The sequence below is a fragment of the Odocoileus virginianus genome, chromosome 32, assembly GCF_023699985.2.
Source record: "Odocoileus virginianus isolate 20LAN1187 ecotype Illinois chromosome 32, Ovbor_1.2, whole genome shotgun sequence".
In the NCBI taxonomy this organism is placed as follows: Eukaryota; Metazoa; Chordata; class Mammalia; order Artiodactyla; family Cervidae; genus Odocoileus; species Odocoileus virginianus.
Window position 1 is genome coordinate 36217191 of NC_069705.1, and position 17711 is coordinate 36234901.

At 42.9% G+C, this 17711-nt stretch overlaps 1 protein-coding gene and 1 long non-coding RNA gene across 2 annotated transcripts; one reads left to right on the forward strand and one right to left on the reverse strand.

Annotated features, from left to right (window-relative positions):
- Window positions 1-1741: 1741 nt before the first annotated feature.
- Window positions 1742-5760, forward strand: LOC110129487 (beta-defensin 107A-like). The gene is made up of 2 exons (XM_020880880.2): window positions 1742-2020; window positions 5389-5760. Exons 1-2 carry the CDS (start codon window positions 1951-1953, stop codon window positions 5529-5531), a joined length of 213 nt encoding a protein of 70 aa, XP_020736539.2. The 5' UTR covers window positions 1742-1950; the 3' UTR covers window positions 5532-5760.
- On the reverse strand, window positions 3845-17692 carry LOC139032621 (uncharacterized). The gene is made up of 3 exons (XR_011485189.1): window positions 17629-17692; window positions 16760-16919; window positions 3845-4013 (listed from the first exon to the last, which is right to left on the reverse strand). It is a non-coding gene; the product is annotated as an uncharacterized lncRNA (long non-coding RNA).
- Window positions 17693-17711: the final 19 nt, after the last annotated feature.

Below are 17711 nucleotides of genomic sequence, written 5' to 3' on the forward strand. Positions count from 1 at the left end.
CCTCATCTATGGCCCAGCCCATCCAACAACAGCAAAACACAGATTCTCTCGAGTTCATCTATTATTTTGCTGGCAATGGCAGTCTTGTGTGTATAGTCTTTTGACCTCTACTCAGCAACAGAAGGCAAGTTCAGGCTGGGAACACTTCTTTATCGAGAGATAAAAAGCCCACACAGCCGGTATTGGGCTTGTAACCTTGCATGGGAATACCTGCCCCTCTTTCAGGCCTCCAGAATGCTCTTTTCTTATTCTTTTTGGCCACACTGCTTGCAGGATCTTATTTCCTCAACCAGACACTGAACCCATGCCCCCTGCACTGGAAGAATGGAGTCTTAACCACTGAACCGCCAGGGAAGTCCCCAGCTTTAAGTAACTTTGATTCTGTCCTTGTGTCTGTCTTAAGTTTAGCAAGGTGACAGATTATTTTTACATATTTATTTTTGGAGCTTTAACTGCTTCATGCCACGTTGCAATCAAAGAACTCATTCCATTCTGGTCCATTTTTCCAAGTTTGACTTTTCTCCAAAACATGTCTGTCTTTACTGTAACTTTCATATCCTTCGGGTAGGTTGTTTTTTCCCTCCAGACTTTCATTTGTTATCAGTGGAAACAATCATCTTGTAGGAGCTCATGGAACTCATTTGATTTTTTTCATGTTTCTTCCTATATAAATTGGGCTTCTCTGATAGCTCAGTTGGTGAAGAATCCACCTGCAATGCAGGAGACCCCAGTTTGATTCCTGGGTCGGGAAGATCCACTGGAGAAGGGATAGGCTACCCACTCCAGTATTCTTGGGCTTCTCTTGTGCCTCAGTTGGTAGAGAATCTGCCTGCAATGTGGGAGACCCAGGTTTGATCCATGGGTTGGGAAGATCCCCTGAAGAAGGGAACGGCTACCCACTCCAGTATTCTGGCTGAGAGAATTCCATGGACTGTGTAGATCATGGGAACTCCAAAGAGTTGGACACTACTTTCACAATTTCACTTTCCTTTATTTAATTGCTCTTTCATGTCTTTAGTCCATTTCTCTATAGAAATGTTTATTCTTCTCTTAATGTTTTATAAAACCCTTTATATCTTATTTCATTTCAAATCTTTTGGACAACTCCCTTACTTAAAACCCTTTGACGACTTTCCTTTGATTTTAGGATAAAATTCAAATTTCTTAGTAACATACAAATACACATGGTATTTACTATTCAACACATTTGCTGAATGAATACTATTCCCATAAAATATAAACTATGGGCATATGTAATACTAACATTATTACCCTTAGTATTAATATTTTACATGTGTAAAATGAACATTTCATGACAGTTCTCATACTGATTGCTTGATTATTCATGGGTTCCTCTAACCAGCCAGCTAATAACCAATAAGTCAAATACATATATTTTGAACACCTATTGTTAAAAACACTGTTGTAAGGAATGAATGGGAAGAAAGAAGATGAGAAGAAAGTTATTTTCCTTTATGGAGTTTATAATACAAATGAGTAGATAATTTTTTTTTCATAGAGTGTAATTTGAAAAAGATATATACCAGGTGCCAATCAATAATGGCTGAGTGAATCTTACAAAAGCAAACTGCATGCAAAATCTTAGAGACGGATAAAAGGAATGGTTGTTATGGATGCTATGGAAGTGGTAGGGCTTGAGAAGGGGTTTAGGGAACATAGGAGAAATCTAAACAGAGATGTAGAAGACAGCATTCCAGGTAGGAAGACAGAAGATAAAGTACTCTCTCCTAAGTGTTTACTTAGGTAAAACCTGACCCAGCAGCCCACATATTATTCAGTGGAGCATGGAAAATAGTTCACTCTTAACGAACACTACAAACCAAAATTGACGTCCCACTGTTTCAGAGCTGTAGAACTTGTTTTAATCAATTTCCCTCGATAAAGCAGCTAGATTCCTGCCACTTTACTTCCTTCATCCTCTCTCCACTGATGCCTGGAGCCATGAAAACCTTCTTCTTAATGTTTGCTGCCATGATTCTTCTTGCTCAGATTTTCTCAGGTAAGTGGGAAATCTTTATTGATGTAAGGATGACAATCTTTTCAGGATCTATCTTTTGAGAAGAAAGCTCAAGCTTTCAGAAGAGTACACGACTCAGCCCTATGTCCTGAAAAGTCCCAGAACAAACCAGTTACAGGAAATCTTTTCCTAAGCTTAGACACAAATCAATGTGGCCACACTGATCCAGGCCACCTTCAACCAGAAGAGTATCCTGTTAATTTTCCTAAAAGCTCTACAAAGGGGTTCAGCATTCTCTTTATGTTTAAATCTCTTGCCTCCTATAATCTTTGACCTAACTGCAAAGTATGACAAAGTGATTGCTTTAAAATGAGAGAAAATGTCAGAGACAAACTCCAAGAGAACTTGTTAATTTAGAGAAATATAGCTTCTGTAGCCTAAGAGAAACAAAACTTATAATGGTCCTTAGTCTATTTTTTCAAGTCTAACTAACTGGTGCAAATCTCCTAATCCTAGATTACCTTGGACCTTTTTTCTGGCTCTTTCACACCGATGGAAAATTATATCCTTTAAAGCACTAACACCTTGATTAGTTTTCTTTGAAGCCCTTGGGTCCTTAGAAATGGGTTCTTTTTACTCAATACAGCCAAGACTTCATCCCTAATCAACTTTTATGTTCATTCCCTTCTCAACCATCCTTCATTCCTTCTGTTATGAAGCCTTTCCTCATGGGGTTCTCCATGCATCATACAGCATCTTGTCTATTTCTCCTTCATGGTTACTGAATTGTTACACTTACTCACTGCACAATCTGGCCTCAGTACCATAGTTTTTTGTTGTTCAGTTGCTCAGTGCTGTCTGACTCTTTGCAACCCCATGGACTGCAGCACGCCAAGCTCCCCTGTTCCAACATCTACTGAATGTGTGTTTCCACTGATGAGAAATCATTCTAGGGACTGCAGCAAAAGGAGGTAAAGTGGAGGTGAACATTAGAATGTGGCCTTTGCTCTAAATTTACTTACTGTTCATTAGTCTATTATTTCTGTGTTGGTCAAAAATAGGTTGCCCATAATATCAAATAAGCATGCAATAAGTTTAGAATGCAAATATATCACAAATAACTATGATACAAAACAGTGCTCACAAGTGCCATGAAGAAGAAAAGTAAAAGAGAAGCCACAGAAGCAGAAGTTTGTTTCCAACTAGGGGGAACAGGAAAGGCTTCCTAGAAGCTCGTTGTTTGCATTGCATTTTTGAAAATTTTGAAAACCCGCAGGACTAGAAATAAAGAACAGAGCTGAGGAACATTGCCCTCATGTTTCAAAGCATCTCTTGTAAAGTCAGTTTTTTAACTTCGGCCTCAGTCTCTTTCTTGGGGTGCCAGGGGTGGGGACAGGGGTCGGGGTGAAGTCAGACAACGGATCCAGGCTAAGGAAACAAGTTTTAAGCTGTCCTGTCCATCTCCTTCCATCCAGACTCCAGCTGATTCAAATCAACTGTAGAAGATGTGTAAGAGCTTCTTATTTCCAAAACTCAGCTCAGACATGCTTGCTTCTCAATAAGGAGCAGTCTAGGGCCACCACCACAACAACAATCACACAGAATTTCAGCATTGCAAGTGGGTTTAATGATTAATAAAAGAGGTGATGAACATAGACTATAATGCCAATATATTTGAGGCTGATCTCAGCTCCAGTCCTCATAAGATTTATGAACTGTTTCAATTTATTTCCTATAAATGGAAAAAATAATAACAATAGGGCTTTTTTTTTCAAGATTAAGACATTTTATTATATTAATTAGAGTAGAGGCTAACTGGTTTTCATTAAAAAGAAAAAAAACAAAAAACAAACCCTTAAACTAGAGTAATAGAAAAAAGGGAGTTTATTTCTCTCTCATGTAAAAGTTCCAAAATAGGCAATTGAGTAGGTTGGGAAGAAGGCTCTTCTCCATCAGGTAAACCATGCTGGGACCAGGGAGGAAGGTCAATCTTGCCATCCTAAACAGATGACCATGTCACTGATTCTAAGATGCTCTAAAAGGAAGGAATAAAAATTGAGTAAAAGATTACACAGAAACAGCTCGTATCACTCCAGTCCTATTTCATTGGTCCAAACTCATTCACGAGGCCAGACGGAAATAGAAAACCAGAAACAGTAGTCTTTAGCTAAGGATCTGAAAAGTGAAAGTGAAGTCGCTCAGTCGTGTCTGACTCTTTGCGAGCCCATGGATTGCAGCCCACGGAATTTTCCAGGCAAGAGTACTGGAGTGGGTTGCCATTTCCTTCTCCAGGGGACCTTCCCTGAGCAGCCAGCTAAAACTCAGAGGTTCTACTGCTTACTAACAGATGGAAGGTGAAAATGACTTCTTGAGGACAGTCTCTATACACACTGCTTAAACAGTGCCAGGCGCACTTGATGGAGTTAACTATTATTATTGTTCAGTTCTCACTGTTCTTATCATTATTATTGTTATTCTTTGCCCCAATTCAATGTAAACATATGACACATCAATTGACTGCTCTGGTGCTGAATAAATTTCAGTGATCTATAACTCACAATATCCTGAGTTCAACTTTGGACTACTGAAAATGTTTCCCTTTACTCTGAGCAGAAATCTAAGTTCTGGGCATTTTTTTTCCCATTGGTTAGTCCTACCCTGGGCATCAACAAGCTTTCAACATGGTAATGTCTGAGATGCGTGACAGCTAATATGCACACATCCCTCCCAGAGTTGCTTTGCAAGCATATAAGCATATAACCTTTTGAAAATAACTGTCAGCTCTTTCAATTATTTTTCCAGAGAATATCTTTTCGATCATTCCTCTCTTAAAACATTTTACTCTTTTCAGCTTAGTCTCTTTGTTCTGAATGAGCACACATTGCCTCAGCTGCCGTAAGGTTGCTGGTAAAGATAATATTCTGTTGATGGTATTTATGGAGCAGGCTAGTGCACTGTGTTTCTTTCAATCTTTATACCAAAAGTGTGAAATTCCACAACCATATGCCAAAGTACCAATTTGCCTATAATGTAAATAGCACAAGCTTTATCTTTGTTATTTATCAGAGACTATTATTTTGGAGACAAGAAAAAAACCACTTCTTGGAAAAGATTGTTCATTGGAATTCAAAAGTATATCGTCTCCCCCCAGGAAGAAACATTCTGTTTGTATAGGTCCAATAAAGACAATAGCAGAGGGAACTCTTTTTCATTTTTCCTAATTGAATACAATGGAAGGACACTGTACATACTGAACCAGGGATGTGAGTTCAGACACAGCTGTTTAGGTCACATCTGCTTTATCTGATAGCTAGATTCACACTCCGAATCTCCTTGGAATTCGGGTGACAGGGAATTCTAAGCATTAAGTACTAGATAACTAAAGACTAATTGCTTTCTTTGCTTTCTAGCCCCAAGAAGCCTTCAAAGACAGATACGCTGTCAGAAAATGGACGGTCGCTGTGAAGTCGAATGCCTCTCCTTTGAAGATAAGATTGGGGGCTGCAGAGCTGAACTGACGCCATTTTGCTGCAGAAAAAGAGTCAATAATTAAAAGCTAAGCAGCAGCTACACAAATGAAAGAGGAGAAGACACTCTGGCTTTGATCTCAGTGCAGCAAACCTCTCTGGGTCTTTTCTCCTTGACGTCCACATCGGGATTCTCTGAAGTTGTCAGTCCAGTCTCTGATGCTGCAGGAAATACCCTTTCTAGGCTGCAAGCTTCAGGGGAGGAGTTGGGGGCGGGGAAGAAAGCTCTCTGTGTTGTTTGCTTTGCATCCCCCTTCCTCACATAGGGGCTGTTAGTTACTTTATTGATGGATAAAGTGAGTAAACTAATTAATAAAAGAGGTAGAATGAAAAGGTTGAAGAGCAAGTCAATGAACTGAGTTCCAAGGTTATGCTCCTGGCTTCTACCAGACATGTGACCTGGGGCTGTCTCCACTGAGATTCTGCTATTTGCAATGTGAGGAGACTCAACTCTGTGGTAAACGGACCCCTTGCTGGACACCAACTGTGACCTCCTCAGCAGCACCCCTGACACATCCTCCTCCTCTCTCTCCTTTATACAGAGGAATTATTTAGAATGTCTCCTGTTCCCTGTCTGATCTAGAACATTGAGTTCCCTAAAGGTTTGGACCTCGTCCAAATTTAAGCTGGCCAGACTGAGTAGCATCCTCTTTGTGGCCACTTGCAGTGAGGGTTGATTAAATCATGGTCTATTCAAGCAGTCAGCTCCCTAGAGGTTATCTAATTCAACACCCTCATTATAGGTGAAGCAGTCCAAGTTCAAGATCACACAGTTACAGACTTAGTCACTCCTCTAGTCAGACTTCTCATTTGGTCTTGTGTTCTCAGCATGTCTATAGAAAACTGCTGGATGAGCACAAAACAAGGCCAACACTAAAGATGGAACAGCTTTTAGCAGCTCAAATGAGAAGTTAGATTGAACAAAAAGTTGAAAGCAGCTGCAAAAAAAAAAAGTGGGCACTTTCCAGAATCTCTCCTGGGATCCTTGCTCTTTGGAGCAAATTGAGGCTTGCCTTTATTCTGTTTTGCCAAAATATGGAGTCCCAGATTTCAGGCAGAGCAAAACCTATCTCATGGGCCATTTTCATCCTAGAATACTGACACCATACCCTTTCAAAGCAGAAGAAGGCAAAATCCCTCAGCTCTGCTCTAGAGAATTCCCTCATCTCCTGGGTTAAGCTTGCTTCCTATGAAAGATATATTAATACATAGGAGAGAATGTGGTAAAACAAACTTTCCTGGGGCAAGACAATTTGTAAAAGGCTTTGAGAAATAAACTTTTTTTGGACAATATTCTGGTATTATCACTTATCTTTATGGCTCATTTCTGACAACTGCAACAGGTTGAGGACGTGACCTGTTGGAATCAGAGGAACGGTCTCCGGTTCTGGCTTTCCCAGCAGTGCCTGATCAACAGGCTTGGATAAAACTAACTGCCTTTGAGAATCTAAATTTACCTAGACTTTGCTCTCCCTTCTCTCCTTTTCTCTTTTCTCCCTTTCCTCACCAAATGACTTGAAAGGTACTGTATGTTTTCTGTCACCCTAGTTGCTTCCTAATCTATAGAAACATCTTCAGCCTTCATCACACCATTGGGACTTGTCTACTGAGACAAGGGACCTCTTAGACTCCTCTTGGTCACTCTTCTCTTCTTAAAGATGCCAGGGTCAGGAGCTTCCTGATGACCTAGCGGTTGGGACTTTGGGGCTTTTAGTGCTGTGGCCCATGTTCAAGACCTTGTCCAGGAACTAAAATCTCACAAGCTGCACAGTGTGGCCAAAAAAAAAAAAAAGATGCCAGAGTCAACTCCTAAGATCTCTGATCATCATTCGTCCTTGTGGCCTGGAGATGGGAACTCTGTCCTCTGGTTTTTAGTCTCTGTGCCCTTTCGACCTGTCAGGCCCTGTGCAACCAGTTACTGCAGTAGATCCACTCTGTTTCAAATATTCAGTATGGTTTCTGCTTACCTGAGTGAAGCCTGTCTAAGAAAAACTCTACACTGTTTCCAACTTGAACTTCTTGCTGAAGTTTATTGGTGAAAGTTGCTCAGTCATTTCCAACTCTTTGTGACCCTCTGGACTCTACAGTCCATGGAATTCTCCAGGCCAGAATACTGGAGTGGGCAGCCTTTCCCTTCTCCAGGGGATCTTCCCAATCCAGGGATCAAACCCAGGTCTCCTGCATTGCAGGCGGATTCTCTACCAGCTGAGCCACAAGGGTTAGGTATTCTCGAAATGGATTTCTGATAGATATCTCAAAAGTAACTTACCTTTATTTCAATAGATTACTTTCTTTCCAAAACTGATCTTCATTTAATATTCTAGATCTTAGTCAATATTGTTACCCTTTACTCAGACACTCGGGTGAAAAATGGCTTCCTCAGGAAAGCTTTCTTTGCCTCATAAATCACACAATTCACCCATTACATCAATCTACATAAATTGCTCATTAGAATCTTTGCAATTACAATTGCAAATTGTAATTATCATCCTCCCTTCTCTCTCCTCACTCACACTGTTGGGCGTTCAGAGCTGCACCATCTTCAGTCTCTATATTCTATCAAACTAGTGAATTCTCACTGTCAGTTACCTAAGGTTTACTTATACATTTGGGTTTGGGCTTTGTGTGGAATAAGAAATAGTTTCACCTTTTCATGCTGCACATGTGTGCATGAGCACACACACACACACACACACACACACATGTGAGTTGTTCAATCATAGAAACTGGTATTAGATTCAAACTCAGTTTTATAGGAATACTTGGAACACTACAATAGCAGAGCTAGAAGTAGTCTTCATCTTAGTCAATGTTTCCATAACCAAGTTGATTCTAATCATCTAGCATATGTATAAAATCAGAGCTCTGTGCCCACTCTAATGCTTCATACTAGGAAATACTCAAAAAACAAAATGAATTTTTAAAACAAGTTTTCTAACCGAGTCTCCTGCCCTGTAACATCTGAAACTGATAAACAGAGGAGCATCTGAGATACACTGTGGTCACTGCTCTTGACCCTTACCTCCAGGGAGCCCCAGAATCAAGAGGCACAACTCAGATCCGAAGTCTGGGCTTTGTATCCACTGCTACTTCACTGCCGTGCACTTTTTCATTTGGAAAGGAGATGGTGAATGGAAATGAACAAATGGCTCACCTTCCTGTTCAGCTTAAGGGTTGGAAGTGCCATTTTAGTTGTCAAGACAGACCCATGTCCAGCAAACTAACATACGCGGTGGCAAGTTCCACGAGCTGATGGGAACCCCAGGGGAGCTCAGAACCAGAGAGGAGGCACTGACTAGTTCCTGGAGTCTTGAGAGGGTTCACAGAAAAGAGGCCCAGTCACTCTTTAAAACAATGGGTTCCTCAAACTAGCCTAAGTCACTAACTAAAACAGAAGGACAGCTGTTGGTAACCTTCCATTCTGTTGTCAATAAAAGCGTAGCTTATGTTCCCATTTGACAATCATTTCCATTGAAACTGCCTATTCCCATCACTGAGGAACGGAGCAGCCAGCATAACCAGGACTCCCTGTCCTTTCTGGAAGACCATGCTGCTCTCATGGGACCTCCATGACCCTGGATACCCCTGATGAAGTATTAAATGTCCTCATTATCCAAACAAAGACATCCCACTGGCCCTGGTGTGCTGCTGACGGACATCACGCCATCTGCGCACGCACAGGAACTTCTGTTGTTCTCCTCTGCCGCTTTATTCTTTCTTGAACCACATCTCCCCAGGTAACAGAACAAATTCATAAAAGCACAGGAAGGGACTTCCCTGGTGGCTCAGTGGTGGAGAGTCCGTCTGCCAATGCAGGAGACGCAGGTTCGATTCCTGGGCCGGGAGGATCCCACAGGCTGCAGAGCGGCTGAGCCTGTGCACCACAACTCCCGGGCCTGCACTCTGGAGTGGGGACCGCAACGCCTGATGAGCCAGGACTATGAAGTCTGCGTGCCCTATAGCCCGTGCTCCGCAACAAGGGAAGCCACTGCAATAAGAAGTCTAAGCACCGCAACGAAGAGTAGCCCCCACTGACCGCGGCCTGAGAAGAGCCCTCAAAGCAATGAAGACCCAGCACAGCCAAAATAAACAAATTATTTTTTAAAAAAAAAAAAACACACAAAAAACCTGGTTAAGTTTAGAGAACATGAGAGCTTGAGAGAATCCTGCACCCAAGACAAAATCCCTAGAACATACACACGGAGAAGGAGCCCCAGGGAAAGTCACCTGATCTTGGAATCATCGCTTCTGATGTATGAACCACATACCAGGTCAGGTGAAGGCTGATGTAGGTGAAGTGGCTGTCAGAGGCTCTGGAACTATCTCCGTCCCATCAGTGAAAACGAACAGGATCAGGGACTTCCCTGAAGGTCCAGTAGCTAAGACTCCATGATCCCATTGCAGGGGGCCTGGGTTCAATCCCTGCTCTGGGAACTAGATCCCACTTAAAAAGTGGGATCTTTTTAAGCAACTCAAAAAAAGATCCTGCATGTTGCAACTAAAAGCTGGTGAGGCCAACTAAGTATTTTTAAAAATACAGAAAATGAATAGGATCAGAGTCATAGAAAATGGGACATTTTGCTAATAATTCTTTTGTCTCTAAAACTCCTCTGCTCAAGTTCTCCAAGAGTTAGTGGTTCTAAAATGCTGGCAAGAGAGAGCCACGACAAAGTCCTGTAGACCCAGGCAAAGGGAAGCAACAGGGCCCTACTTGGAAGGATCATTATGAGTTTAAGTAAACTGACCAAGGACTAAACATCTTTAGAGCTTGACTCTGTCCCAGTGGCCTTATTCCAGACCTTGGTTCTCGATCTTCCCTTTCAACCCCTGCTCTTCTAAAATAGAAGCTACACACAGAAATTCAAGGTGACCCCGAAATTGAGCATGCCTGTCTACATTCGGGGGCGGGGGGGGGGGGGGGGGGGGAGGCGGACCAGGAACTGAAGGCATGAACCATCCTGCCTGGACACGCCTTACAGCAAGCTCACCAATGCCTTGGGCCTGGTTGATTTCTTATGCCAGCAGGCTGCCTGCTTTTGCTTTAAGGCATAATTTCCTGTGTGAGAAATTAGGAGTCCAGGTCTAAAATACCCCACAAGGACTAGGTGTGAGTACCTAGTCATTTACTCTGAAGAGTATGTGCTCTAATCTCCCATCCCCATCCCCTTGGGTTTGTTCTTATCATTACATTAATGTCACTGTGACCAGCACCCTATCATTGCTGTTGTTTTCATCACTGTATTTACTACGAGTCTTATGGTGGATTATTTCAGTAGTGGTCATTGTATAACATCAAATACACTTTCTCTGTTCAGGAGGAGGGTCCCATTCACTAGAGACCACTGCAGATATTTCCCCCAAATTCAGACACGTACACCGAGGCTTTACCACTCGGTCTCCTCTTGTGAGACTAGCCCCCTGAAATGTTCCTTGTCCCCCTACTGAGGTACCCTGTTGGTGGGGGGTTCAGTGGAGGACATCCCTCGGTTGGCTGAGCCTCTAGGATGTGAGAAAGTTCCCTCCAAGGATTAGCACTGTCTTGCACAGGCCTGGAAGACCCAGTAAGCCTCCTTCGTTCTCCAGAGCCACCCCAAACGTCTAACTCCACCAGGGGGTCCTGGCACTGTTCTTGCCATCTTGGAAAGGCTGAAAAATATGTTACCGACTGCCTGAGAATCCTGAGATTTTCTGCTGTAGCTCAGGACCCAGGATCATTGTTGCCAAAAGCAGAGGCACGAGGTGGGAGTCCTGGGCTCACCTGAGCCTCTGCACATGTTCACTGTCCCCTTATTGGCCCAAGAAATGCCTGTGCTGCACTGCAAGGCACGGAGATGGGGCTATGCCAGCCTGCGGCACTGCACAATTTTCTGCCCTCCAGGAAGCCTATGAAATGCTTGTACAGGCCAGTGATACCCCTGCTGGTCAGAAGCACCATGCACAACTCTTGTCTACACCTTCTCTAATAGAACACAAACCCAGGTGTCTGGATTTCTGCAAGTCTGGGCAGAACAGATGGCAGAAGGTCAGCCAGGAGGTGCTGGCTGCAGTATGGTGTGGGGCTTAATGGATGCTTATGGATGGTGTAATATTCAAATCAAGTGCATGTGAGTGTGTGTGTGTGTGAGTGTGTGTGTGTGTGTGTTAAGGCAGATGTAAGTATAGAAAGAAAATCCTGGATACCAAAATTTCCACAAGTTGACCTCTATCTGTTGGATTTACTGTAAGCTTTTTCCTTTACAGCTCCTATGCATATATACTATTTGCATCTTACCTAAGATTCTGCAAAATTTAGGAAATCACTTCAAAGTCTAAAATCAATTTTATTTAATCAACTTAAAAATCTTTCAAAACTGAAATCTTAAAAAATTAAAAACTGAAAAAATTAAAAAACTTAAAAAATCTTAAAAACTGAAAGATGGGGACTTCCCTGGTGATCCAGTGGTTAAGAATCCACCTGCCAATGCAGGTGAAAAGAGTCCATCCCTGGTCCCAGGGGATTCATGCTACAGGGAAAGTAAGCAAGCCAGAGCACAACTACTGAGCCTGGCACGCCTTAGAGCCCAAGCTCTGCAACGGGAGAAAGCATTCCCATAAAAATCCCGCACACTGCAACTAGAGCAGGCCCCGCTCACCACGCTACAGAAAGTCAATTCCGAGCAACAAAGACCCGATGCGGCCAAAACTAACAACAAAAAATTTTTTTTAATGAAAGATGTCATAAATGGCATCTTATTTAGGACATTTTAGGCAACCTTGATTTCCTAAGGTTGCCATAACAAATTATCATAAACTTGGTGATTCAGAAGGAGAGAAATGTATTCTCTCACAGTCCAGGGCCTCTCAGGGGACCAGAGCTGTTTTGCTAGGCCGCTCAGAGGAATACGAGAAGTACCATTTCAAACATGGCAAAATAGAATAGTGGATTTTGGATATGTACTCAAACTGGGGTGAAATCTTAAGGAAAAAAAAAAGTCTTACAAAGAAAAGTAAGACATGCCACAAGACATATACTGTTAAAAATCTTAACATTTTGGTTTTCACAGGTCATTGTAAATTTGTGTTTGTTTTGCCAAAAGTTTTCACTTTCATCTCAGGTTCAAAGAATTTGTTAACAAAATAACCCACTCATTATATACAAATATCAATTCAATAATTATTAATATTAGTTCATATTGATTAATGAGTATTAATAATTAATTAATGTTAACTAATGAATATTGCCCAAAGAAAGACAATGCCAAAGAATGCTCAAACTACCACACAACTGCACTCATCTCACACACTAGTAAAGTAATGCTCAAAATTCTCCAAGCCAGGCTTCAGCAATACGTGAACCATGAACTTCCAGATGGTCAAGCTGGTTGTGTGGATCACAATAAACTGTGGAAAATTCTGAAGGAGATGGGAATATCAGACCACCTGACCTGCCTCTTGAGAAACCTGTATGCAGGTCAGGAAGCAACAGTTAGAACTGGACATGGAACAACAGACTGGTTCCAAATAGGAAAAGGAGTACATCAAGGCTGTATATTGTCACCCTGCTTATTTAACTTATATGCAGAGTACATCATGAGAAATGCTGGACTGGACGAAGCACAAGATGGTATCAAGATTGCCGGCAGAAATATCAATAACCTCAGATATGCAGATGATACCACCCTTATGGCAGAAAGTGAAGAGGAACTAAAAAGTCTCTTGATGAAAGTGAAAGAGGAGAGTGAAAAGTTGGCTTGAAGCTCAACATTCAGAAAACTAAGATCATGGCATCTGGTCCCATCACTTCATGGGAAACAGATGGGGAAACAGTGGAAATAGTGTCAGACTTTATTTTTGGGGGCTCCAAAATCACTGCAGATGGTGACTGCAGCCATGAAATTAAAAGATGCTTACTCCTTGGAAGGAAAGTTATGACAAACTTAGTTAGATAGCATATTAAAAAGCAGAGACATTACTCTGCCAACAAAGGTCTATCTAGTCAAGGATATGGTTTTTCCAGTGGTCATGTATGGATGTGAGAGTTGGACTACAAAGAAAGCTGAGCGCTGAAGAATTGATGCTTTTGAACTGTGCTGTTGGAGAAGACTCTTGAGAGTTCCTTGGACTGCAAGGAGATCCAACCAGTCCATCCTAAAGGAGATCAGTCCTGGGTGTTCATTGGAAGGACTGATGCTGAAGTTGAAACTCCAGTACTTTGGCCACCTCATGCAAAGAGTTGACTCATTGGAAAAGACCCTGATGCTGGGAGGAATTGGGGGCAGGAGGAGAAGGGGATGAGAGAAGATGAGATGGCAGGATGGCATCACCAACTCGATGGACATGAGTTTGGGTAAACTCCGTGAGTTGGTGATGGACAGGGAGGCCTGCTGTGCTGAGATTCATGGGGTCGCAAAGAGTCAGACATGACTGAGCGACTGAACTGAACTGAATGAATATTAATTCAACTACTAACATTAAATTGGGTTTTGACCAACATCCAGACTTAATCAGTGCTGGGGAATCCCATGGCACAGCATGTTTGGAGTCCCAACTGGGAAAAGGTCCCAGGTAGCAGGTTCACTCCATGGGTGAGACCTAAAAGACTGCAGTTCAGGTTCCCGTTTATAATCCCAGGAGGGTCACAAACTGATATCATCATCAATCTGCGCAGCTCTCAGTTCAGTTCAGTTCAGTCGCTCAGTCGTGTCCAACTCTTTGTGACCCCATGGACTGCACCCTGCCAGGCCTCCCTGTCCATTACCAACTCCCGGAGTTTACTCAAACTCATGTCTATTGAGTCGGTGATGCCATCCAACCATCTCATCCTCTGTCATCCCTTTCTTCTCCCACCTTCAATATTTCCCAGCATCAGGGTCTTTTCAAATGAGTCAGATCTTTGCATCAGTGGCCAAAGTATTGAAGCTTCAGCTTCAACATCAGTCCTTCCAATGAATATTCAGGATTGATATCCTTTAGGATGGACTGGTTGGATCTCCTTGCTGTTCAAGGGACTCTCAAGAGTCTTCTCCAACACCACAGTTCAAAAGCATCAATTCTTCAGCACTCAGCTTTCTTTATTGCCCATCTCTCACATCCATACATGACCACTGGAAAAACCACAGCCTTGACTAGATGGACCTTTGTTGGCAAAGTAATGTCTCTGCTTTTCAATATGCTGTCTAGGTTGGTCATAACTTTTCCTCCAAGGAGCAAGTGTCTTTTAATTTCATGGCTGCAGTCACCATCTGCAGTGATTTTGGAGCCTAAAAAATAGTCTGCCACTGTTTCCACTGTTTCCCCATCTATTTCCCATGAAGTGATGGGACCGGATGCCATGATCTTAGTTTTCTGAATGTTGACCTTTAAGCTAATTTTTTACTCTCCTCTTTCACTTTCATCAAGAGGCTCTTTAGTTCTTCTTCACTTTCTGCCATAAAGGTGGAGTCATCTGCATATCTGAGGTTATTGATATTTCTCCCGGCAATCTTGATTCCAACTTGTGCTTCCTCCAGCCCAGCGTTTCTCATGATGTACTCTGCATATAAGTTAAATAAGCAGGGTGACAATATACAGCCTTGATGTACTCCTTTTCCTATTTGGAACCAGTCTGTTGTTCCATGTTCAGTTCTAACTGTTGTTTCCTGAGCTGAATACAGATTTCTCAAGAGGCAGGTCAGGTGGTCTGGTATTCCCATCTCTTTCAGAATTTTCCACAGTTTATTGTGATCCACACAATCAAAGACATCGGCATATTCAATAAAGCAGAAATAGATGTTTTTCTGGAACTCTCTTGCTTTTTCAATAATCCAGCACATGTTGGCAATTTGATCTCTGGTTCCTCTGCCCTTTCTAAAACCAGCTTGAATATCTGGAAGTTCACAGTTCACGTATTGTTGAAGCCTGGCTTGGAGAATTTTGAACATTAATTTACTAGCGTATGAGATGAGTGCAATTGTGAGGTAGTTTGAGCATTCTTTGGCAGTGTAGCTCTGGTTTCATGTTAATGTTGTTTGTTTTGTTGTGTAAAACTTGGAATGTAGTTAAGCCTGAGGCTTGGTTGGCCAGGCCTCTTCCAGGGTCTCAACAATCTCAAGATTTCTCTTCCATTTTATCTATGGTGCTGCATGTCTTGCACTCACAGCAGGCAGTCACTCATAGTCACTCCCAGGGCAGTGTCCAGGCAGGTTGGAAGCAAGGTTAGAGACCTGCTCTGCTTTGCCTCTGAAGCCTAAACAAGACTACTCATTTAACCTAACAAACAGGTCTTTAGATATTTAAGATATTTTCAGAAGCTGATTTCATGATCCCAACCCTTGCATCTCTTCATATCTAGAAAAGCACTAAATCCCTTCATGATCACATCAGCTCCACCTGACTAGTAGAAAACCTCTTGTAAAATGAGTGTTTAATGATATTGAGGAGAAGGGGATGACAGAGGATGAGGTGGTTGGATGGCATCACTGACTCAATGGACATGAGTTTGAGCAAGCTCCGGGAGTTGGTGATGGACAGGGAAGCCTGGTGTGCTGCAGTCCATAGGGATGCAGAGAGTTGGACGTAACTGAGCAACTGAACTGAACTGAAATAATTATATTGAACTCCCCCTTCACCAAAATCTTCTGTATTGACCTTCCTCACTGCCTCTTTGGAGCATCTCTCAGAGCTCCCTGAGGTGCTGCCTCCCAGGCTGCAGTCCTCGTTTTGCCCCAAATAAAATTTAACTCGCAGCTCTCAAGTTGAGCATCTTTTCAGTCGACACAGTCCAAATCTGAACACAGGAGAATACAGATGTCCCAGCTTGAAAACAAAAAGGCAGAGAGAGAGCAAGTTCCCTCTTGTTCAGTCTTTTGCTCCATTCAGACTTTCAAAGGCTTGGATGAGTTTTCCCTCCCCAGCCCTGGAAAGGGCAACTGTACTTCTTTCAGTTTACTAACACAGATGTCCATCTTACCCAGAAACACCCTTGAGACACATCCACAACAATATTTAACCAAATATCGGGGTACCCTCTGGCCCGAGAATGGTGGTGGTTTAGTCGCTAAGTCATGACCGACTCCTGCAATCCCGTGGACTGTAGCCTGCCAGGCTCCTCTGTCCATGGGATTCTCCAGGCAAGAATACTAAAATGGGTTGCCATTTCCTTCTTCAGGGTATCTTCACGACCCAGGAATTGAGCCTGGGTCTCCTGCATTGCAGACAGATGATTTACCAACTGAGCTATGAGGGAAGCCTGGCCCGAGAACAGTAGGCGGCTGTTTTAATAAGAAAGGGAACTTACATGTGAGGCTTGTCTTGGGCAGCTACAAGGTGAGTAGATCTCCACCCAGACTCCCAGAAGCTTAAGCATTTAGAGAGGCCTTAATGGACCCTCAGTCACACACACCATCCAGATGGTCTCAACACCACATTGCTCTCAAAGCTGCCTCCTAGAAATGACCCTAGGGAGGGAACAGAGCAGAATATACATTTCAAAGACAGGGGAGGGGATGAGGGAACTCTAATTGCCTGGGTCCAGTTCTTGAGTCGACCAGTGGTTCCATCTTCTCCTGGTGACCTCCTCCAATGTTCGCCCCCACGTCTTCACCTAACTCTAATTACCTCCCAGAGACCCCATTTCCAAACACCATCACATTGGGGGAACAGAGTTTTAACGTAATACTGAGGGGAGGGGGATCACAATTCAGTTCATAGCACCATATCACTGGTTAGACCACTTGTTAGTGAACAAATCATCCTGTTACTGAAGATCCTGGAACGGGGAGGTAGGGGGCTGGGTGCTCTCAGGAGAACTTAGGGCACATGAGCAGGATTTGGGCTGGACATTCAAGTCCTACAGCTGCTGTCAGGGGCTGGGGGTGGGGGTGGGGGGTGGTCAGAGTTTGGTCTGGGAAGGGCCACTTGGTGTCCCTTGTTACTTTCAAGTAACGGCGATAATAAACACAAACGAAAATGTGAAACTACAATATATTAAGAGAGTAATGACTTACACAACATGTGGGATGCCATTCCCACCCAAATGTCAAACCTATCACAGGACTCACAGGACAAGCTCCCAGAAAGGATTTTTGACTTAAATCCTTTTCTATTTCTTGAGAAGGAAAGATCTCTGCGTTCAATATAAGTGGCCTCAGAACCCTAGGTTTTTACCTGAAAGCACCGTAAACATCTGACTGGAGGGAACGTGAGCGCGGCGCCACGGGACAAGGTCCCAAGGCCCCAAGGCGATGGAG

Bases quoted from the DNA above. Each gene is read 5' to 3' on its own strand.
- LOC110129487 (XM_020880880.2), top strand. From the start codon at position 1,951: ATGCCTGGAGCCATGAAAACCTTCTTCTTAATGTTTGCTGCCATGATT. The intron at 2,021-5,388 runs GTAAGTGGGAAA...TTTGCTTTCTAG, and splicing joins TCTTGCTCAGATTTTCTCAG to CCCCAAGAAGCCTTCAAAGA.